This window comes from Pelodiscus sinensis, chromosome 2 (assembly GCF_052426305.1).
Source record: "Pelodiscus sinensis isolate ZL-2025 chromosome 2, ASM5242630v1, whole genome shotgun sequence".
Classification (NCBI taxonomy): domain Eukaryota; kingdom Metazoa; phylum Chordata; order Testudines; family Trionychidae; genus Pelodiscus; species Pelodiscus sinensis.
The window spans coordinates 75149741-75174341 of record NC_143053.1 but is presented as its reverse complement, the minus strand read 5'-3'; the positions used below and the strand labels follow the sequence as shown (position 1 = coordinate 75174341).

The 24601-nt window shown below is 40.8% G+C and overlaps 2 protein-coding genes across 10 annotated transcripts in view; one reads left to right on the top strand and one right to left on the bottom strand.

The window, feature by feature from the left end:
• The window catches only part of LOC102449867 (desmoglein-4-like), a 29681-nt gene extending 7649 nt beyond the window's left edge, over window positions 1-22032 (top strand). The window contains exons 2-10 of one of the 8 annotated variants that reach the window (XR_016348780.1): window positions 643-678; window positions 1062-1190; window positions 2062-2216; window positions 2395-2542; window positions 5268-5431; window positions 5739-5873; window positions 8453-8561; window positions 10034-10148; window positions 21897-22032. Coding sequence is in view for 1 of the 8 variants with exons in the window: in XM_089776283.1 (XP_089632409.1) it covers window positions 2512-2542; window positions 5268-5431; window positions 5739-5873; window positions 8453-8527 (405 nt within the window). In the remaining 7 variants the exon portion in view is untranslated. Of the gene's footprint in view, window positions 1-642; window positions 679-1061; window positions 1191-2061; window positions 2217-2394; window positions 2543-5267; window positions 5432-5738; window positions 8562-10033; window positions 10377-10911; window positions 11070-17823; window positions 19795-21896 lie in introns of those variants that run through there. The other 7 variants (XR_016348781.1, XR_016348778.1, XR_016348777.1 and 4 more) reach the window with 7 other exon arrangements.
• The window catches only part of LOC102449618 (desmocollin-1), a 43035-nt gene continuing 28818 nt past the window's right edge, over window positions 10385-24601 (bottom strand). The window contains exons 12-17 of one of the 2 annotated variants that reach the window (XM_014577390.4): window positions 23259-23471; window positions 19788-20015; window positions 15643-15764; window positions 12869-13078; window positions 11733-11778; window positions 11517-11653 (exon numbers count right to left, since the gene is read on the bottom strand). In XM_014577390.4, coding sequence (XP_014432876.3) covers window positions 11743-11778; window positions 12869-13078; window positions 15643-15764; window positions 19788-20015; window positions 23259-23471 — 809 coding nt within the window. In that variant the 3' untranslated portion in view covers window positions 11517-11653; window positions 11733-11742. Of the gene's footprint in view, window positions 11654-11732; window positions 11779-12868; window positions 13079-15642; window positions 15765-19787; window positions 20016-23258; window positions 23472-24601 lie in introns of both variants that reach the window. The other variant, XM_014577388.4, reaches the window with a different exon arrangement.

Below are 24601 nucleotides of genomic sequence, written 5' to 3'. Positions count from 1 at the left end.
TATCCCGAAATAGCTGTGCAATGTAGACGTACCCTTAATGTTTTACAGAAAGAGCAATTCGGTTCCTCTTGAAGGATGGAATAAACTGTATTGCTTTTTTTCCTATTGTTCTCTGAAAAGAAATGATGGCACTATTACCCCTTTTTCTTCTGATCAATGTCATTTCTTTGTTCCTCTTCACTCTGTGTTCCTTTGTTTGTTTTCAACAACAAAAAACTAAGCCCAAAATGATGTTCATAGCAACTCGCCCAAATGAAGTACCAATTCATGAAAAAGTTCAAGTGAAGTAAATGGCAAATTTCCCATTGACTGAAATGGGAGCAGCATTGGGTTGTAGAGCTTCTGGGCTACCTCACAATTCTTAACTGGAGAGTTTACTTTCTGAAATTACTGCTAGTTGTGATCCAACCACTTAACACATGCTCTTAAGTCATCTACTGGGAAATTGTGCTTTAAACCCAAACCTCAAAAGTAATCTGAGTAAAAGTCGCACACTTTCAGGATATATCGTTTCACAGACAAAATTCCTTGTGTGGAACACACAGATTGAGTGCTGAATATGTGTCAGTACATTTTTCTTAGATTTGTTAGTGAAAGATACCCAACCTTTGCATTCCACTGACTGCTTTGCTGTATTTGCAGGCATTTTTGGATGTCAGCGCTGGATTTCATGTTGAGGTAATATATTTATAAAACTATTTATTAAAGAGCAGATATTTTTGAAGAATGAAAATGTACTACCATTAAAAATGAAAGGCCTTTGTAAGTTAAGAGATTTTTGGACCATAAACCCTGACAAAAATACTTAAATATTGACCTGCTAAGCAAGAAAGAGATCTGCTCCTGCAAATTCCTAATCACTAAAGTAATTCTACTAAAGTCAGATGACTATTCACGTAAGCAAAAATAGGGCCATGCCATCTTAGGCTCTGTGACTATAAGCTTTATAAACAAGCTATGAGTCTATATAGATGTCCATACGGTCTTCCCTACTTTACTCTGTTAAATCCTACCACTGTATTCAGACTGTCATAATGACCCTGGAACCCTTTCTGTCCAAGGTGAAAGAATGGAATGAAAATAATGTGACATGATGGAAAACCTTCAAAAGACAAAAACGGAAATGGATTGAATTCACTGCAGATTGCAGAGAAGGAGAAGATAATTCAAAAAGGAATCCAATTGCCAAAGTAAGTGTGCAGGAGTGGTGTTTATTGATTTTTAAAATCAATAACGTACTCTTCTTCTCCCCTATTTATGTTGGGTCTAAACTCAAAACTCTGATCATCTGAAGAAGTGGGCTGTACCCACAAAAGCTCATGGTACCATCTACATGTTTTGTTAGACTATAAAGTGCTACCAGACCATTTGTTGTTTTTTAAGTTCATCAGTTATAGGCGTCCAAGGGGAAATATGACTCACTTCGAGGGATCACAGAGAGATGCTGCAAAGAACATCTAATAAAGCTTGAGGCCTAACTGAGCTAATTGATGGAGATCTTTAAAGAATACATTTTGTCTAGAATATCTAAAACAAAAAAGGCAGAAAAGGAGAGGGAAGAAGCTCTAGTACTGCTAGATATACTGAAATTGCAATATCCACATAAGATCAGAGAGTTATGGGCTAGATTGTGGTACTGAGTGTTTTGAGGGCAGTACAGAGGCCTCCGAGATCACAAGAGAAACATGAATGCTGCTCCATTTTTTGGAAAGTACAGCTTACATTCTGATTGTCTGATGGCAGGTACACTATCGTCACATAATGGCACTTTCTTTCCCAACCTACTTTGAGAATCCCTAAGAGCAAGGTTTGGGATGGTGCCTGACTAGTGCACAGGAAGGCAATGGGGTGTTTAATTGCAGTATAGATGTATTTTGAAAGAGCAGCACTGACAAGCTATCTAAGGGGCTACTCCCAGCCCACCATGAATTCTGACATAATACAGTCTGTGGGGCCCGTGAGGAGAATAACTGAGAATTCTGTGAGGGAGGGGGAAGCCATCACTTGTTTTCTCAGTAAACTACGATGAACATAATAGTTTCCATTTGTTTATTGCTGTAGATTCGATCCGATTGTGAAGAAAACCAACCAATTGTATACAGCATCTCCGGAATAGGGATTGATCGGCCACCTTATGGGATCTTTGCTATTAATAAAAACACTGGAGAAATTAATATAACATCAATAGTTGATCGAGAGGTGACCCAACGTTTGCTGTAAGTGTTAAATCCATTTAGTAGCATAGTAATTAGCCTCCTTTTTTTTAACTTCCTGTCTTCTTTTGATGAATTCCAACAGAGAAAGAAGTGAAGCTTCAATTAATAATTATGTTCAAAGTTTGAGTTTATTTCTTCTTCTTTTAAAGTATGTATATTTGTAACCTTCTTTATCCAGATAACATGCTATGCTAAACATGCAATTACTAATAGAGAAGTAGAACCGCCTCTTGTGCTTCGCATCAGAGTTCTGGATATAAATGACAATGCTCCAGTATTTTCACAAGCTGTACATATGGGATCTATTGAAGAAAGTCGCATGGAGAGTAAGTAAATATTCAGTGTACATATTACAATAATTGTCACTGGGCATTTGCAATAGTGGAGATTCCAGGAGGATTGCCATGGTTTTTTTCAGTTTCTCATAATGCTCTCAAATTCTTTTCACATTTAGAATTTTTTAAGAAAATTGGTTCCTTTTTTTCTTTTTAAGTTTGATTACTTGTTTCTGAGGGTAAATCAAATATTATTTCTCCCATTTGTCTTGGTCTGAAAACATGTGATTGTATAACCAAGAAAGTGGCTGAAGTTGTCAAATTGCAAAGTAACATCCTAATATGACAAACACTTCCTACTAAGCACAAGGCTTCCTACCAAAAGAATTCCGAATTATCTTATACACGTGAATAACTTTGACACATATTGATATATCACTGAACTATAAAGATTACTCACATGAATACATGTTTGAAAGTTTAAAGCTTTGTGCATATCATGACTTGAAATCATATTTGTCAGTGTCCAATTTTTATATTAGAAGCATTTCAAGACTTTTTTTTTTCTTAGGCCCCAATCCTGCATGTTACTCCATGTTTCTTGTTTGGTAATGATTTTTGAGAATGTATTTTTTAAAGTAATTAATTTCTGTAGCCCAGGTTTAGCTATAAGTAGCTATCACAGTGTGGACCATGAGTTGTCCAATCGTATGAGAAGCATCATTTAGCTCAATTTTTCATAAGTCATATTCTAAAATAAGGCAATTTGCAGTGAAGTTAACCCCAGAAAGGCAATAAATAAGAATGTGAATTTATTGTTTCTGGCATTCCCTCCCCTCCTATGTAAAGAGGACATCTTGCCATATCTCTGACATGCATCAGGTAGGAGACAAAGGGACTCCTAATAGCTTTACCATCCTCCCTTTTCCCTCCTGCCAAAACTTGAGTAGATGGAGAGGATAGTTGAGATGTGAGCGGCTGTTCCCCTTCACAGCTCCGTATTGTGGGCATGTCTGTTATCACTGGGCTAGCTATAGGTCTGCTTAGAGACATGGACTCCTTTAAAATGTATTTAATCAGTTGCTCCCATTTTTCTCCTCCTCCTGTATCCTACTACACAAAATGATGCAGTTTGTTTAACCACATGCCATCAATATACATAGTAACATATAGCCACAAAATTAGTGAATGCCTCCTACTTTTTTTGATGTATTCATAAATACTAAGGCCTGAACGGAACCACAGTCAGATTTCCTGAATAACTCAGGTAATAGAATTTCAAAGTGTATCTACTTTAACCATTGATAGTAAAGTCAAATTTTTATCCTAAGGAAATTTAAAAATCTAGCTGTTCAGTTAAAAGCCATGTGAATAAATTTAATTCATTTGATAGATTCAAATATGAAAACATGTTTAGTATAATTAATACTGCAAAGTAAAATACATCTACAAAATGCCAGGAAGGCATGGACATAAACTGCTGAATAAGAAGTTCTTCAAGACACCTGTGGGGAGGAGGGGAAAAGTCTGATTTTTATGATTTCATGAAAACAAATTTTGAATATTTGCTTTTACGATGTTTTTCAATCAAATACATGTTTATGAAGCCCTAAAATATATGTAAGATTAGACTACAATTTTAAAAATATAGTGTGGTTATATGTGCTGTATATAATCTGTACTAAGCAGCACAATATATAAGTTATTGAGAAATTATTTGCTGGCATTTCAAAATAGGGTTACTAATATCAAATAGCTATCTTCAAATAACTTCACTTAGGCTATATCTATACAGCAGCATTATTTCAGAGTAATTAATGTTATTCCAAAATAACAAAGTCTGCATCTGCACTAAAGCAGTTATTTTGACGTAATGGACTTCTTACGCCAACTCCAGTAACCATCATTTACAGGGAATAAGGGAAATTGGAAAAGAGGTGCTCTAACTCAGACTTCCTGCTGTGTAGACAGTGTCAAAAGTCGAAATAAGCTATTTCAATTTAAGCTATGCAATTGACGTAGCTCAAGTTGCGTAGATTATTTCGGCTTTAGTCCTGCTGTGTAGATGTGCCCTCCATGTGGTAAAAATTATAGATAGTTTACAATCCTGATTCTACCTTTTAAAAATGTACTGATGGTATAAGTTTCAAAACCTCTGCTTATCACATCATAATAACCACTGCCAGAGAGTGTAAATGGTGTTAATAATCATCAAACTATCGATTCCCCCTGATGTAAGTACAGGCAGTCCCCGGGTTAAGTACAAGATAGGGACTGTAGGTTTGTTCTTAAGTTGAATTTGTATGTAAGTCGGAACTGGTACATATTGTAGGGGAAACTCTAGCCAAACATTTCTCCAGAGCTCAGTTTTATTCTCCCACACCTCACTTCCCTCAGTCCTTTATTCTCAAGCTGAGGTGTCTGCTGAGAAAAGCCGCTCTGCGTATCCCTGGTCTGCTGGGGGGGGGGGGGGGGTGGCGCGCTAGCTTCGCGTCTCCCTGGTCTGCTGGGGGGAAGCAGCTAGTGCGGGGTTGCCTCGCCCCGATTTAAGTCGGATCCATGTAACCCGGGGACTGCCTGTACAACCACAAATTTACTAAACAAAGCACTTTCTCTTCTTTTCTTAGTAAGTGAAATAAAACATAGCTCCTTATAGGTAACATAATTGTTGTGTTTTCATTAACTGAGTTTTTAAGACTGCTTGTATTGCTAGGTACTTTAAATTTACAAAATGGGGCTTTTATGCCAATTTAAATGATACTGTCTTAATTCCTAGCTACACTGGTGATGAAATTAATTACCATGAATGCAGATGAACCAAATAACTTGAATTCTAAAATTGCCTACAAGATAATGAGTCAGGAACCTGCAGGTGCATCAATGTTTATTCTAAGTAGAGATTCTGGAAAAGTTCACATAGCAAATTTTCTTGACAGAGAGGTAAAAACTTCAATATATTAATATTCATGATGGAAAGAGAGAGAGAGAGAGAGATTCATGATGGAGAGAGAGAGAGAGTATGAGAGAGATTAATATATTTAGTTGTTGCAAAGGTGAAACAGAAGATTGAAATGATCTTATTTTAGAATAAAGAGATGTTGTATGGGCTTTTGCTGTATTATAGGAAATATTTGTACCTATAACTAATTGACATATTTGAAAGGAGCCGCAAGAAATTACCCATCAGTATGTGGTTTTTTAATGTTTTTGTTTGTAAATAATGTGTACATTGGTCTTTCCAATTTAGCAATATGACAGATACTCTCTTGTTGTGAGAGCCTCAGACCGTGATGGAGCTGCAGATGGAATCTCTTCCCAGTGTACCTGTTCCATTGAAGTTATTGATGTCAATGATAATTTCCCAACTCTTTTGCAGAATTCAGTAAGTTTTTTTTCCCCCATCAAAAGTAAGATCACTAACATTTCTATTCCATAACAGCCCCGAGATAAAGAGTGGAGCCCTTACTCATTCTAGGGAGAACTTGCTCATATGAATAATCTTCTCAAAGCTACTATTCCCATGAATAAATACTCACCAGTATAGGTAAGGGTTCAACAAACTAGCCCATGGTCTCTGGGCACAATTGTGATGACATTCACAGATTTCTTTTGAATCTCATGAAATCAGCTTTGTTCATGCAGAAACGGGGGACAAATTACGTAGTCCAGACACAAGATTATTCAATCCTTGCTCATGGAAGATACCATTGTCTTTACCCAAGATGAATTCACAGACATGTGAGACAATACTCACATTTGATTCAGCAATCAGAACCACACCCAAATGAGTATATTCATAATTAATATTGACCGTGAAGATGCCATCTTTCAAAAATGTAAAACCAGCATATGCTTCTTTGTAGTAGTATTTCTTCATTACAAAATATCTTTTCAGTGCTTGTTAACATAGTTAACGAGATGAGTATGCATCTGTCATTTTAGTATTCAGCCAGGATTGAGGAAAATACTCTCAGTTCACAACTGCTAATGATACAAGCTATAGATGGTGATCAAATGTTTTCAGACAATTGGTTGGCAGAATTTTACTTTATCTGGCAATGAAGATAACTGCTTTGAATTTGTAACAGATTCAACAAATAATGTGGGCATTCTGAAGGTTATTAAGGTAAGGATGTAAAAGTATTAAAATTCACAGATTTAACTATGACATTTTCAGATCATTAGGGGCAGATTCTGGCGTGTGTGTGAAATACAAAGGAATCCCAAATCATGCACTCCCAGTAGAAGGTTCTGTAGAAGCCTATGCTAAGAGTGGAGATAGGATCTTTGAAGCAATTATCTATCTGTAGGCATCAGGGGGGCTATGGTCCCACAACCATATCACATTAACTAGCAACGTTTGCCAAGGGAAGTGCATGTTATGCTTCTAGGAAAGAGCCACTGAAAGAATAGTCCTTATAGTCCCAATGTCTTTGTTCTTATTGTCATAGCACTCTGTACAGAAGGTTTCTTTTTCCTTACCATATTTGTGGTTTACATAGCCACTATATACCAATCATAGAACAATCCACAGTAAAAAAAGCTAAAGTTCACTTTCCTGCCTAGACTCAAACTGCTATAGTAACAACAAAGAATAAAAGAGGGATGTCTATTTTAACTTTGTATTTCTTGGCTTTTCAGCTTACTATGACTTTATTAAGTGGAGTATTTTAAATATGGATTTTCCTCTCTAGGCTCCCTGTATTCATAGTTACAGTTTCTTTGTCTTAAAGGATATGATTTATTTATAGGAGCATGAACATGTTTTAATTTATTCTTGGAATTAGAAAACTAAATTTAGAGTGATACATAGAATAATAATCTGAGCAAAGCCACAGGTACTATGTGATTATGAGACTAAGCAAATAGTCACCTAATCCTCCCCTTTCGTTAAGCAGTCACACCAGTTTCTTATGTAGCACAGAAAACACCAGTCAGAGGCTCAGGTACTAGATTAGCAAGGAGGCCAAAGAAAAAGATCAGCTGCAGAAAGAGACTTGAAGAGGAGTCCCTGCCCTTGCTAAACTGGCTGGATCAGAACCCCCCGTCATATGCTCCAATTCCCTCCTCCTTTTTCGAAAGATCCTGTACTCCTCAAAAAAAGACTTTTATTTTTGAAAGATCCCCATCTTAACTGCCATTTTTCTATCAAAAAGCTCTGTCAAAACACCCCGTGGCCGCCATTATGCAAATGAGGCATGGAAAATTTAAATCCCAGCTTCATTTGTGATTTCAAAGTGTCTAATTTACATCCCTTTTTCGAGAAAGGGATGTAGTCTAGACAGAGCCTGTGCCTGCTGCATTCCTGCTCCTGTCCGAGCTCGACCCCAAGCTCATTCTGGGGCCCCTCTCCCTGGGTGCGGGAGCTACACTCTAGCAACCACTAACCACTGTGAAGAGGAGTTTCTGGGGGCTCAACACCAGTTTGGACTGGTAGGACCAGCTGGTCACGGAGGGGTGAGACCACCAGCAGTGGCTCTAAAACTTCCGCATGCGAAAGGCCACCTTTTTGGAGCTGTGTGCCTGGCTCATCCCTGCTCTCTGAAGACGCAGCACCCACCTGCGGCCCACAATCCCCTTGGAGAAGCGGGTCACAATTGCCTTCTGGAAGCTCACCACCCGAACAGCTTCCGGTTGGAGAGCAACCAGTTTGGTGTGGGGAAGTCCACCATCGGGGCCCTTCTCATGGAGATAAGGCACTCTGGGGCTGCAATCCCTGCAGGCGGTTAGGGGGAGTCCTGGAAAAGGGGGTCCTTCAGGAAAGGGAGGTTGAGGGCTTTGGGGGGCGGGAAGGAGCCCTGTCCCTGGGGAGTTGTGCCTTCACATGGCCCTGCTGCTGGGGGGAGGGGCAGCCTAATAGAGGGTGGCTCGTAGGGTGTCTGGAGAAGGAGAGGGGGTAGGCACCTCACAAGGGTTCAGGCACTCCCTCTCTTCTGTTTTTTTGTTTGTTTCCTTTTGCAGATGGTAAGTGCCATCAATTTGATCCCACAGTGGAGGATCATCTACCTGGGAGACCTGGACCTGAGCATGACCTAATTTGCCACCCTGGGCTTTCCAAACCACGCCGGAGGTATAGATGAGAGCCACATCCTGATCTGAGCACCAAAACATTGAGTGGCCCAGTATGTTAATAGGAAGGCCCAAGTGGACAGTTCATGGACACTTTTGTCAGGTGGTTGGGCAGGGCACAATGCCTGTGTGTTTTGGAACTCTACCCTGTATGGGAAGCTGCCATGACTCTGCTGTTGGGGATGTTCAGATGCCATTGTGCGGCCTATCCCATGATGCCATGGCTCAGGAAGCCAAATAGCTGACACCTGGAGCCTAGCAGGAGCCAATTTAATGCTTGCATGAACCAAGCCCACATCTAGGTGAAGTGTGCCTGCAGCCACCTCAAGGTGCAGTTCAGGTGTTTGCTGACCCACCTCGACACGGGGGAGCACAGCCCCAAGGTGGTGTCCTCCACAACATTGTGGAGAGGAAGAGGGAGGCCTTTCTCCCGGGGGGGGGGGGGCGGCAGATGCTGGCCGCAAGGGGTGAGCTTTCCAGCAGCTGAAGATAGCCACCATCTGACAGGCCCAGCAGGCCAAGGTGCCGAAAGGCCCTGAGGGAAACGTTCCCTTCCTGAGGGAGAGGTTATCAATGCAGACACTGTCCCTGAGGCTGTGCCCTCTTCTGAGAGTGGTGACCAACAGTCCTTGGGGCAGAGGAGGGGGGAAGTACTGGGAGCAAGGCCATCTGTGAGCTGCACAGCAGGCCATGCTTCACAGGGGCCCTGAAGGGCCCAGGGGACTATGCTGCCCACTACCCAACCCCCCCACCTGGCACATGGACAGGCAGGCAAGGGAAGTGTCTGGCCACAGTGCAATCCCCTCATGGGTGGCAGAGGAGCCAGGAGCAGCTTGGCCATCCCTGGAGTCCATACCCCTCCTCCCCCAGTGGCTCGCATCGCTGCCCATGGGAACAGGTGGTGCCTCACACATGCAGGCATGCCTGTGGTGCAGCACTCCTTGGTGTGTCTGGGACCATGACTGCTGGCCAGGCAATGACGGGGGTCTGGAAGCCACAGTCCACCATGATGGGTGGGAAAGACGGAAAAAGGCTTCTTCGTCATAGAAAGAGGACTACCGGTGCTGGAAAAACCCCTCTGTTTTGATTTACTTTCAGAAGAACGTAATTGCAGTGTGGACATAACTCTGGTTTTGTTGGAAAAATGGCAGTTTTTCTGACAAAACTGTAGTGTAGATATACTGAGTGTGGAACTTTTCCACTGTGTTTCCTTCCCCTCTGTTTGCAGCCACACATGGTTATGGAGGCAGCTTTTACAATCCTAGTAATATTGTGTTCAATTCTTCAGCCTTGGGATCCTAATAAGAGTCAGCTAACCCTTCCTTGGAAAGTTTCAGCTATTTGTGCAGACCCTTAACAAATCATATGCATTCTTTGATATCCGCCCCAGCACCACAGTCCATCACATTGATAGGATATTGGGTGAACACCACTTTCAACTGACAACTGTTGTACTTTTTTTTTTTAATTAAGTGCTCAGACCCTCAGAAACACCGAACAAGCTTCACTGCACACTATGACAATCATTTGTGAATTCTCCATTGGTTTCAAAGCCCCTCGCTCTAGCCCTTTGGCCCAGATGTGGTAGGTAAGTAGTTTTCCATTTATTCCATATATTGGAACAGAACTGAAAGTATTTAAATTGAATAGTTAATATAATTAGATCAACTTCAGGGCTAATATGCAACAGTACATATTTTAAATGATATGGCAAAGATTTCCTTTTTATGTACTAGAAAAAAATACATGGAACTACACTTGCAGTCCCTGTTTTACAAAAATCCAGTTTATTACTCACTGTTGTACCATTTTTTTTTTTTTAAAAAAAGGGAGACATTAAACAAGAATGTTTACATAACTGGACAGTTTTAAGTTACTGAGTTCGTGAGAACAGTGTCTTCGCAGATGATCCCAGACAGTAACAATCAGCAAAGTATACATCTTGAAACACTGTGTGCTTTGTGCAATTATTTAAAGTTATTTTAACATATACAAATCTTGTTGAATCTGAGAACTTGTGTAAAAAAAAATCTATTTTATCCCTTATTTCATGAGGGATAAGGGATCTTTCAAAAAAGGCTTTATTTTTCAAAAGATCAGTGTCTCGTCTGCCGCTTTTCTCCGCCAAAGCTCCGTGCTAAAAAAAAAAAAAAAGCAGCAGCCATTTTTATGCTAATGAAGCGCGGGAGATTTAAATCCCTGCTTCATTAGCAATTGCCATACATCTAATTTACATCCGTTTTCCGAAAAATGAATGTAGTCTAGACGTAGCCTTAGTGGGTACTAGTCCAATAGGAGGAAATATACTTTTGAACATTACATAGTATGTATCTATTTTTTTTTCTTTTCAGTTCAACCTAATGTTTCTTCCCATGTCATCATCTAGTATTCTAGTTTGAAATTGTACTTGTAAATTAAAATCTTCTATTGAAATGTATACAGGTAAGACATTAAAACCAAGGTATTTTGATACAGTATTTTTTCACTGAATTAAAAAAATGAAATAAAATTTTCTACCTCTCAAGCCAAATAAAAGAAAAATGTGAAGATGAACGCTTAAGGACTACACTACTAAGTTTTATATTAAAAAGCAAAACACAATAGAAAAGTAAAACACCAGAAAGAATGCAATATTATTGTATTCACATCATTTTAAGAGAAGCACCTAAAATATGAACTTCAAAGCATAGGAAATGAGTACTGGTCAAAAATCTACATACCACAGAACTAATGCAGGATTTACACACTTAAAACCACACTAAATGTTTTGATAAACCACTTCCCTTAGCAAGAAAAAAAACATAGAATCAGCTACTTCAAGTTTAAAAATACCTATATTCTGCGAAGTAGGACACCACCATTTATTTACAGATATTAGTACTCTGACAGAAACACTTATCTCTTTATACATGTTTCTGCTAATGTCCTAAACTTGGGTTCCAGATGATCTAAAAAGTCAAGTGCCTCCTCTTCTTGCTGATCAGTGCAGCAGCCTACAGAACCAGCCAATGATCCTCTTCCTTCATAATTATATGGAAGGACATAGTCTTCAGAATGCTTATTTTCTTCATCCTGTCTGCACATATACACCTTCTGCATAATAAAACAATATATACTATTAGTTTTCTTAAATTGTTATCCTAAACGTATGGCATAAAAAAAATTTATTTACCTTTTATTGTTTAATTTTTAATCAGAGTGTGTCCTCTAATGGGTTCCTACATACAAAAAATGCACATAATTGGTCTATATCTTTCATACTATAGTTAAATACTAGTTAAATACTATAAAATAAGTATTTAACAAAAATACTGATCACACACACAATAATAAAAATGTGAAGAAACTGGTTAACCTGTTAAACAATTCAAAACCATTGGAAAATAAGATTAAAAGCATGATTTATACATAATTGGAGCCCTACCAAATTTACGGCCTCAGTTTTAATACTGGCCAATTTCACATTTTCAGACATTCCGGGTACGTCTAAACTACACCATTCTGTCAGCAGAGGGATGTAAATTAGACGCATCAAAAGCGCAAATGAAGCCGGGATTTAAATAACCCACGCTTCATTTGCATAATGGCAGCCGCTGCTTTTTTTCCCGAAACGGGGCTCTACGAAAAAAACCAGCAGTTTAGACTGGGCATTTTTGACAGAAGTGCCCTGTTTCGAAAGATCCTGTATAACCCTGCAGTATGGGAAAAATACTCGGAGGTGGAACTCATATACCCACCTCTGGCAGTTATAAAAGGGATGTACAAATCCTGTCCCTGCCCACCCCAGCCAGGACTTGCAGCTAGGAGTCGTCCCCCTGCCCCCAACCCAGCTGGAGTGCTCCCAGCAGCATGGGGAGATCAGCTTTCATACGGAAGAGCTTATTTCACAGTCTAGGACACATTTTTCACAGCCATGAAATGGGTAGGGCCAAACACATGAAACTTGGGATTTGGTGCACTTTGTACATTTGTACATTTTCTAATGTATAGCAAAACATGAATCACATCTAGTATGTGCATGAGGCCTTAAATTATCATTTCTTGGAAGCACTTAGATAAAAACTGTGTAATGAACAGTTAGCCCAAAGCCAAGTATGTCTGTTCACACACAGGTTGCATTCTAAATGGAAAATAGTTCTGCTTTTTTAAAAAAGTGAAGAAAATCATTTACCTAACTCTAATCAATTCCAGTGAAAACCACACCAAAACAAAGAATGGTCTAACAATCACGGAAGGCATGGGGTAAGGGGAGGAACTGTTGTAAATTTAAAATAGTGCAATACCTAAGACACATATCAAAATACTTACTTCACCTAGACGAGAATGTGTGAAATTGTGCCATTCTGAGTATGAGTATCTGCCTTGTTCCATCATGGCCTGTCCACGTTCATTGAGGGTCTGATGTCCTTTGGACATTTCAAAAGCATTTCCCCCTGTGCTTACTTCATGTCTGCCCATTCCAACCCTATGTTCACGAGAATGTACAGGTGCAGCTTGTAAAGGAATTATATTTGGATCCTAAAAGCAAAGATAATAGTGGGGAGGAAAATCTTACCAAAATACTTCAGGTGTAAACTTTTCCTAACAAAGAAATATTTCCTTTTCTTTAAGCACCTTTGCTTTTGAATACCTAACTTGGAAAGGATATAAAACGGTCAGTGCTTAAATTGAAATGTCTCAGTTCTGTCTGCATACAGTATTGTACTGAATCCAGGCTGAGCACACTCACTGATATCAAAAGAAGTTTGTGGATAAATCACAAACAATTGAAGGCCTTAAATTCATATACAGTAAAACTCCATTGGTCCGGCATCTGATGGTCCAGCACTCCTGATGGTCCGGCACCGCTACCGGCAGCCGGACCATTGGAGCTGCTCTGCCCCCGGCTTCTCCAATTCAGCCGCTGCTAAAACTGACCAGTGGCTGAATTGGAGAAGCCGGGGGCAGAGCAGCTGGAGTGCACCCCAGCTGTCCCCGATTCAGCCGCTGCTGAAACTGACCAGCGGCTGACTCCAGGAAGCCTGAGGCAGAGCAGCTCTGCCCCGGCTTCCTGGAATCAGACGCTGGTCAATTTCAGCAGCAGCTGACTTGGGAACACCTGGGACAGAGCAGCTGGGGTGCTGCCGGGTTGGTCCAATAGAGCCGAGGAGCGGTGCTGCGGGACCAACCTGACAGCACCCCAGCTGCTCTGCCCCAGGCGTCCCCAAGAGCAGCTGGGGTGCTGCCGGGTTGGTCTCGCCGCGCCAAGGGTCAGCACTACCGGCCCAACCAGGCAGCATTCCAGCTGCTCTGCTGCAGGCGTCCCCGATTCAGCCACTACTGAAACTGACCAGCAGTGGCTGCATCAGGGACACCTGGGGCAGAGCTGGACTATCGGAAGGGGGGGCTATGAGGTGTCTGGAGTGGCATCCCCCCCCACCCCACCCCAGATTCCTCATAGCCCCCCCTTCCGATAGTCCGGCATATCTGATAATCCGGCACACCCTGGGTCCTAAAGGTGCCGGATTATCGGAAGTTTACTGTAGTTTAGATAGCCTCTTACAATGACCACTTTGGGAAGCAAATAGCACTCAGATACTTTTGTATTAAAAATCATTTGCTAGTATGCTATAAAGTATTATATCAATAAAATGTTATTTAGGTTGCAAAGCCAAGCACTAAAAAGTTGCAAAGCCAAATTTTTGGTTGTTTGTACAACCTTCATTTTGTTCCCTTGGGCATTTCAGCCTTTGCACTGAAAGAGTCTGGAGTCCTGTAGAAAGTGTTTTTATATAATCACATGATTAAAAGACAGACATTAACAATACCTAGGCACAGGGTGGCCAATTTAAGATTATACAGGCAACTGTAAATTTGATATTTCCTAACTTTTTGAAACCCAAGAAAGATTTAAGGCGATTTTAAGAGGGAAAATAACAGCTGCTATGTGCAATTATAACATCCCTCCAAACAATGCATTACTATAATTTGCATCCCGACTTTTAAACTTGAGTGCTTGACTTTACAACTTTAATGTTGTTTTAACCAGTTGAGATAGAGTAGTTGCATGCTGTTATCCTCTGTGTGGATCAGCCACTTTCATTACATTCCCCTGCTGGAAGCTTCAGGGAGGCGTGGGCAATAATTTGATAGGGGGCCACTCCAAGATTTTGGAAAGTGGTTGAAGGCCGCGCTCTTCCATGGAGGAAGTGTGAAATCTGGGATGGCAGTTGGGTGCAGGAAGGGACTTGGGGTAAGAGATTGAAATTCAGGAGGGAGAACAGAGTCTGGGAGTGAGTATGGGTGAAGGAGGCAGTTGGGACCCAGGGCAGGGAACTGGGATGCAGGGTTTGGAGATGTGATCTAGGATAGGAGGGGTTTGTGATCTCAGGCAGGATATTGAGGTGCCAGATCTGGGAGGTGGTATGGGTGCATGTGGAGTAGTGGGGCAGAAGTGGGGGCCAGAGGCAGGTTCTGGCCAGAAGACTGACCAGCCAGCAGCCAAACCAGCCTGCCCCCCTGCCGAGCTTAAATTGTTTGACTGCTCAGCCATGTGCTTGAGTGAGTAACTGAGCAGGAGGGTTGTGCTCCTCGGCTGCCTGTTATTCAAACAAGCAGCTCCCATTGGCCAGTGTCTGTCCAGAAACCGGCCAGTGGGATTGTGCTGTGGGCAGGAGCAGCATCTGAATCTTTCTCCCTCCCCTCCCGACTCAAAGAGAAAGCATCCCACAGCTGCGTTTGAGCGATGTGCAGGGCAAGCAGAAGACATTGCCTGGGGCTCCCCACTGCATCCGTGGGCCGGATCCAGCCCGTGGGCCTTATTTTGCCCAGGCCTGGCCTCATGTGTAGCTCTCCCTCGGCTATTAAATACATCCCCACCTCACCAAGATTTGAGACACCTATCTTTTTCCTTTCTAACCCCTCTCTCTACTTGAAAATAAAACCCGCTTTGCAAGTGATCGGTACATTTACTAATCCATTATCCTAATTTTTTTCTTTTCACTTACTGATTCACAAGTTTGCAAGGGGTCTCTGTTACACTGTGGTGCTAAAATACCTTCATTCCACATTCCTATATTTAAATAAATAAAACCACAACTCACCATCACTTCTTCTCCTGGTGCTTCTGTGTTTGATAAAATTAAGTTCTGATTAGCTGAATCATCAATCACGTGTTTATGCACTGTTGTCCGGCCATAACAGACACAAAGCGTAATCAGGATTACTACAAAATGGAAAAAAAAAAAAAAAACATCTTGAGTACAAGGTACTTGATTTGTGTGCATGTCTGAGAGGAATATATGCATTGCCTAGTACTGATAAAGTACTTAGTACAGGCAGTCCCCGGGTTAAGTACAAGATAGGGACTGTAGGTTTGTTCTTAAGTTGAATTTGTATGTAAGTCGGAACTGGTACATATTGTAGGGGAAACTCTAGCCAAACATTTCTCCAGAGCTCAGTTTTATTCTCCCACACCTCACTTCCTTCAGTCCTTTATTCTCAAGCTGAGGTGTCTGCTGAGAAAAGCTGCTCCGCGTCTCCCTGGTCTGCTGGGGGAAAGCAGCTAGTGCAGGGTTGCCTCACCCCGTTTGTAAGTAGGGATCCGATGTAAGTCGGATCCATGTAACCCGGGGACTGCCTGTATTTTATCTCCAGCAAATCCAAGTGTGATTAGTGACTAGCCAATTTCAAGCCTGTAAATACTCTGGTATGCAAGAGTCATATTTGAAAACAGGGTCGTTGATTTAAATCAGCAGAAAGGAAACCCTGATTTAAATAATTTATTTTGATCTTGTTTATTGATGGGGTTCGATTATTTTCCCATACGGAGGTTGAGTCTCCATGGTTAGCAACCAAGTTTACATTCAACTAAGTATTGCCTTTACACTAAATTTCATACTGCTTTTTGCTAGCCAGGAAAATATAGCATACATATACATTTATTTAAGCAGTTATATTAACATCCATACATTTAGATTTCTGAAGTTTACATTTTCTCATTGTTAGAAAATGATAAATATGTTATTTATCAGAAATGCACAAACTTTAGTTAAATGGAACTCTCAAATATTCTGGATACATACAAGAAAAGTTTTTAAAAAGTCAGTTTTAAATGCAAAACGTGTTTGATAAATAAAGTATTAGCTGTAATAAACTGAACAGTTTATGGTTACCATGTCCATCCATATTTTAGAACTAGTAAACCCTGTTACTCTCATATCAAGATTTTATTCCCAGTCGGACTAAACCAAATATAATTTACCTCAATATGAAGCTACCAGACCTGAGGAATCTCCAGCTAGTATAGAATGGGGCAACCTGTCTCCTCAGAAACATAAGCACATCAAGACTGTTGCCATTTACTGCACTGGCTTCTCATAAAATACCACGTCAGCTTCAAATTCCCAGTCCTCTATTTTCAAAACACCTTGATGGTTTAAGCCACAACATGTATGTTGCACAAAGATGCAAGAGGAGGACTCCACATTTCTGGCAAAAATCAAACTGAAAACTGACCATTACAAGACTAAGCTCACCTGTGCGGGAAACAAAGCCTTTTATAAGCTTTGAAATGAGATCTTGTGAGAGTTTAACACAACATCACAAACTTCACCCACTTCTATTCCAAATACAAATGCAAAATGAACAACATGTAGCACAGCTAACATATGCTCAATAAAATAACTAGCTCTGTTGATTAACTGCAGTTAAATTCACATGATTAACTAAAAAAAGTGTGTTAAAAATTAGTTCTGGTTAAACACTGCTTTAATCCCACTGTTACATAACAGGATACCAATTGAAATTGAATAAGTGTTTTTCTACATTTTCATATAGATTAATTTCAATTACAACATAGAATACAATGTGTGCAAGTGCCTAATATTTTATTATAAATGTTTGCACTATAAAAATCATTTTAAAAGTCTTTCAATTTACTTAAGTATACTATAGTGGATTCTCTATCATGAAAATGCAACTTGCAACGTAAATATTTGTTACATAACTGTACTTAATACAAAACAACATAAAACTTTAGAGGCTACAAGTCCCATCAGTCCTACTTCTTGTTTAGTCAATGATTAAGACAAACAAGTTTGTTTACATTTACAAGAGAGATTGTTACCTGCTTGTTTACATTGTCACCTGAAAGTCAGAAAAGGCATTTGCATGACAGTGTTGTAGCCAATGTTGCAAGATATTTACATGACAATTCATATTCCTTCATGCTTCATTTAGAGGACATGTTCACCAATCAGTATGCCATATATTTCATGTTACAGCTGTCTTGAATGAAATGAGCAATAATTTCATCAAGAACACTTTCACTACAGATTTGAAAAAACACAAAGAAAGTACCAACGTGGAATTTCTAAAGATAGCTACAGCACTCAACCCAAGGTTTGAAAATCTGAAGTGCTTTCCAAAATCTGAGAAGGATGATATATGGAACATTCTATAAGAAATCTTAAAAGAACAATACACTGATGCAAAAGCTACAGAACTCAAACCACCAAAAAGACAATCAACCGCGTGTAGCTGGCATCTCACTCAGATGATGAAAAAACATCTGTCAGTCCATGTTTCTTTGGATTAATACTGAGCAGAACTAATCATCAGCATGGAAACATAAGAACATAAAAACAGCCATATTGGTCAGACCAAAGGTCTGTCAAGCCCAGTGTCTTCTCTTCCAACAGTGGCTCATGCCAGATGCCCCAGAGGGAGTGAACAGAACAGATAATTACCACATGACCCTTCTCCTGTCATCCATTTCCAGCCTCTGACAAATGGAGGCTAGGGACACCATTTCTACCCATCTGACTAATAGCCATTGAAGCACATAACCTCCATGAATTTATCTAATTCTTTTTGAACCCTGTTGAAGTCCTGGTCTTCACAACCTCTTCTGGCAACGAATTCCAGATTGACTGTTCACTGCATGAAGAAATACTTCTTTGTTTTAAATATGCTACCTATTAATTTCACGGTCCCCAGTTTTATATTATGGGAACAAGTAAATAATTTTTCCTTATTCACTTTTTCCACATCAATCATGATTTTATAGACTCCCATTATATTCCCCCCTAACTGCCTCTTTTCCAAGCTGAAAAATCCCAGTCTTTTTAACTCTCTTCCTATAGGAACCGTTCCAAACCCCTAATCATTTTTGTCGCCCTTTTCTGAACCTTTTCCAATGCCAATATATCTTTTTTTGAGATAAGGCAACCACATCCATATGCAGTATTCAAGATGTGGGTGTACCATGGTTTTATACAGAGGCAATTATATATTCTCGGTCTTATTCTCTATCCCTTTTTCATTGATTCCTATCGTCCTGTTTGCTTTTTTGACTGCTGCTGCACATTGAGCAGATGTTTTCAGAGAACTATCCATAATGATGCCAAGATCTCTCTTGAGTAGTTATAGCTAAATTAGGCCCCATCATATTGTATGTATAGTTGGGATTATTTTTTCCAATGTGTCTTACTTTGTTTATCAATATTAAATTTCGTTCGTTATTTTGTTGCCCAATCAGTTTTGTGAGATCTTTTTGAAGCGCTTCTCACACTGCTTTGGTCTTAACTATCTTGAGCCGTTTAATATCTTCTGCAAATTTGGCCACAGGTCGTCTGGAATGGTGGCTGAAGCATGAAAAAATATTTGACTCTTTAGCGCATCCAGCATGTAAATATCTTGCAACCCCAGGTACAACACAGCCATGTGAAACCCTTTCTTGATTTTTAGAGGACATTGTAAATATTATCTTCTCTAAGTTCAAATTTCATTACAGTATTTTAAATTTCCCCATCTCTTTTGTTTAACAGTACAAATATTTCTAATAAAAATAAATGTGAGCACTGTACCCTTTGTATTCTGTGTTGCAATTGAAATATTTTACAAAAAAAGTAGAAAGTATAAAAAAATATTTAAATGATATTTTAGTATTGTTTAACGGCATGATTAATTTTTAATAGCATGACAGCCTTAAAAATTAACTATGCAAAAATCCCCCGACTTCGCCAAACAAAGGAAAAGAGGAAAAAGAACCTTAAGTGACAGATATTCATCATATCATATAATGCGCTTCTGGAAAATGCTCAGGTACTATGGCAATACAGGTTATAAAAATCTTAATAGACGAGGGAGTATCAATTTGCAATTAGAATCTTATCTAATATTAGAATCTTATCTAATTTTGAAAAGACAATATTTTTCATTTCATATAAAATACTAATATACTTACTTAGCAGTAATAGTACGCCCAGAATCATTGCAAGAATGGCCCATACACCCAGAACAACAGCTGGTGCAACTTGTTGGCTCCTATTACAATCACTTGGTGTAGTACAGTCACAATAGTTAACTGTAACCATACTTATTCCTTCTTTTCCTGCATTATCCCTTACGACAATAGGAATTTTATATATTCCGAATGGCATATCCCTCATTGGTGAAAGAAATATAGATGTATCTGCAAAGACAAAACAAAACCAAAGTTTTTCGTGAGGGTGCAGGGATTTGGGTTGGAATATATGAGGGGCTCAGGGCAGGGGGGTCCAGTGCATGATAGGCTCAGATCTAGCATCAGGGGAGGGAAGGTGCAGGAGTGTTATGATGCTGCAGCCAGATGAGGACTTGGCCCTGCTTCATTTTTAAATAAAATACTATGTCAAACTCAAAGTTTCTGCATTGTCTGTATTTATAGTAGGGGTGGGAAACCTCTTTTAAGGCAGGAGTCATTGACCCACAGAAAAGTCAGCTGGGGCCACACAAGTGAGATGCAAAAAAGTAACTCCTCCAAAAAACCCTTAAGCCTCACTAATGTGGCCCCAGCTGTGCTGGTGGGAGCAGGGGACATGGTACTGGGGAAAGGAGCTAGTGGGTACTGGGGCAGGGTGCTAGAGGGAGTAGGAGAAAGGGGAAAGGGTTCTGCAGCAGGGAACAGGGTGTTGCTGGGGGCAGAAGACAGGGAGCCCCCCTGCACCTGCCTTCTCCTGGGACTCCTCTCCTGACCCTCCCTTCCCCGCCCCCCCAGCAGAGGAGGGAAGCCCCGGCGTGCACCTTCTCTGGGACCAACTCCCCCCTCCCGCAGAGGAGAAAAGCCCCGGAGAGCCCTTTCTCTAGGGACTCCCCACCCCTCTGCAAGTTCTCAGCATGCCACAGACCTGGGGGAGGGGAGCAGCCGGCACACTTCTGGAAGCCCCAGAAGTGGCGCGCAGCTGCAGGATTTCCACTGGCACTACCTCCATTGTCGCTGGAAATAGGTAGTGGGACTCCTAGGGGGTGGAGGAAATGGGTGGGGCCCCGAACGCCTCACAATTGACTGGTCAAGACAGGTTGGTGACCACAGTTCTAGCTTTAAATTGCTGAATAGGAAACCAGTTACAATACAATTAAGTTTTGTCACTGACAGAAAACAAGAAACATTTTTAAATATTTACACCCTTTCTCCAAGTGCACTTTGTTAATGATTAAGGACAGGAAAGGAAAACTGAAAGATGCATAATCCTCTTCTGAAGGTCCGTGCTATGAAACTTTGGTGGGTTTTGTTGCTGCTTGTTCTCACTTTTTGATTTTTAAGATCTATTCTCCCCCCCCCCACACACACACAGTGCAGTGTTCTCTATTAAAGAAGCCAACATATTCATTCTCTCTCCATTCCTGAATATTAGAACTGTCCTAATCACCCAGATTAGAGGGTCTTCGTTAGGGTTGCCAGGTGTCCTGTTTTCTACAGGACAGTCTGATATTTGCACCCTCTGTCTAGTAGAAAAATTCAGAAAATACCGGATATGTGCAATGTCCAGTATTTTCTGAATTTCCAGCTGGGAACGGGACAGAAGCCTGGCAGGGGCAAGGAATCCACTAGAAGGCGGGGCCGCGATTGGCCCTGTGATCACATGCAAACACCAGGCAGGGACAGTGGCTGGGACTCCCAGCCACTCTCCCCGCCTGGCTTCTGAGCACAACTAGAGGCTCCCAGCGCCAATCCAGGCTCCGCCTCCCAGCTGGGAGCCTCTGGTTGTGTGTAGAAGCTGGGCGGGGGAGTGGCTCCCAGCTACTCCCCCTGGCTTCTACTAGCAACTAGAGGGAGTGCCTGCCAGGGGGGCGGCCTGTTGGACTCTGGCTGCAGCCAGTGGCTGGACCCGCCCCTCCCCCTTCCTCCCGGCTAGCCCACCCCAACACCTCCCCTACCAGCCCCACCTCCTGCCCCCCCCCTCCTCCTAGCCAGCCCTGGCCCCCTCCCAGCCAGTCCCGCCCCCCCCCCTCCACCCACGATCAAGTGTGTCTGTTTTTTGGCGGGGTCTACCTGGTAACCCTAGTCTTAGTTCAGAATCTTTTTATCTTTAAGGTAACAAGTGGCCTTACAGCAAAATGCAAGAAATCAATATTGCACAACAATGAATAAGACGTTCACTAGAGAAGTTTTTTTCCTTACTCCCATCAGTTACTGGTTGGCTTTTCCCTGAGACATGAAAATATATGTCCTCCTAAAATATTTCAATTGTCTAATGAAACTGGAATTTTAAACATCAATTTGTAATCCCTACAAACTCTTGGCTTCATTACTATCTTGTGGGTTTCATTTCAACTTTCTATTGTGTATTTCTTTTCATTAGTTTTAAATCGAATGCCTTTCAAGGAAAATGTGATTGCTTTTCATGCTGTTCCCAATGTCTAACCATAGTCAAATTTTTAGAATTATCATATAGTACAATGCATTAAAAGTTTTTTGGGGATGTTTATGGAGAGCTCCTTGCAAGAACAGGAGAAAGACCACCACATGCACTCATGGGAGAATCTGGCACAAAGGACAACACTCATCAGGTGAACGGAGGCAGATGCAGATATCTTAATAATGAATAAGATTTTTTGGTAGCGTGAGAAAGACCAGAAAGGGTTAAAAGTGAAGACAAGTAATTTGTGTGTGACTCACTGGAGAAGCAGAGAGATGAGAAAGGGAGAAGAAGCAGGAATGGTTGAAATGCCAAGGAAAATGAAGTACTGGGTACAGCTTTTGGATTGCATACAAGTATGGCAACATGACATGTTTCAAGGCTGGAAAGAAGGAGGAAGTTATGCAGGAGAGCAGCACATGCCAGGGGCAACGCTGGGTTATACTGAAAGGTCGCTCTAGGAGGTTACAAAGGAAACACTGATCAGGCCCTAGTTTGGAGTGATTCCTTAACTTCCTTATCTGGCGCAAAATTATGCCAAAATATGTATAATTTCTCCCGTGCCTCTATTTTCCATTAAGTGTCCCCTTTACTCCACTGTTGTTCAACCAAACCACTGCTTACAGTTTTCTTGCTTCTCATATTTAAAAATCTTCCTATTTGTTTTCAGATATTTGGTTATTTGCTCTTCAGAATTGCTTTTAGTTCCTCCTTAATGTACACACTTTTGCCAGCCAAGTTCCTTTGTACTGGTTTGACTAGAATTTGACTTCCATTTTCCAAAGGATCTCTTTTAGGCTTCAAAAAAGTGTACCTTTCTATTTGGTCATACTAGTTTCCTTCTTGCTTTGCTACTTCCTGTCTGGAGGTTTACATGTTTTCTGTGACTCTGGTATGGTTTGATTAATTTCCAAATACGAATTGCAAATTTGTCCAAGCACACACAAAACTGCATATTGACAAGATACAGAAAACTGTCAATTCACATTCAACCATCAATGTTCTTACTTTTAAAAAGAATATACAATATTGCATACCGTTATTTTGTACTGTTTGCCATTCTGCACGCATACTCATGTCAGAAATATCGAATGTGAAAGGATGAGAATAGGGAGACATGTCTGGATCAAATGCAGTAACAAAAATCGGTTTTTTGTCTCTACACAGTATATAGTCAATTGGAGTCACAATGGGAGACCTGTTGCAAGGACCTATAGTAGCCCATGCTGTTCCAGTACCAGTTTTACCACCTAGGAGACAGAAATAATAAGTGTCAGTACTTTTAATGCTTTTAAAGTGCTAACTGTGGTTTCATCTAATCCAAGCTAGTACCTAGATTTTAAAAGTAAAAAGCAGAGGGGAAGTTTCACCATCTCTCTAGCTTGTCGGAGCACTGACTTCCTCCTTGGCTGGTGCTATGAGGATTCAGTAGGCAGAGGACTGTGAAATGAAGTCAGGAGATGAGGTCTTGCTTGGGAGCTTTTAGGTGCTTCTCAGCATTTCTGGCAGCAGAGAGAGCAGCATCCAGTTGGAGGGGAGGTGTTCCAGTTGCTATTCTCTTACTGACCCCCTCAGCTCTTCTAAAGAAAAATCTGCCCCTTGCTGGCTCTTCTCCCCTCTTTGCAAAAACAAAGCTGCCGGGAGACCTGCGACTGAGTGCTTTATCTCCCCTTTAGGGAAGATAGGTGAATCATTCATAATAGATTGTATGATAAAATCCCTGTCTTTAATGGACATAAGAGCTTTTACAATGCAGGCTATTCCATAGAGGATTTCAAAATCTTGTGGGAAAGAATCCTGCTTTTATCTCCAACCAGGGCCGGTTATACTTTCACATCCCTCATGAAAATCTGATTCTGTAAGCCTTAAGCACGACGAATAATATTTACCTGGTAATCCCAGGTAAAATAGGACTACTAATCTGAGTAAGTACTACTTATGGTCAGGGTTCACCAAGTGGCAGCGAGCCCCATTCACCAGCCGCACAGTTCAGCATGCTGCACATGCGCAGACCGCACTGCACGGCCATTCCGGCTTGTAATCTGCTTGCCGCAGGCGAGTATTTTACACTAATTGTCAAGCCCTGCTTATTGTGATAAGTGTTTAAAAATCTAGCCCTAGGTAGTTTACTAGAGAAGAAAGTCACAATATAATATAGAACACAGCAAACCAAAGTTATTCTTAAAAGTGCTTTTAACTCAGATACTTCTCAGATGCTTTAATTCAGATACTTCACAGCAAGGGATCAAACAGAAGATTAGAGGTAACATTTATGGGATTTACAAGCATTTTCTATTTACAATTTGATAGCCTGATTTCATCTGATCCTCATGGCTGTCTGAAGTACCATCTAGGGGATCGATCCAATGGAAGAGAACAA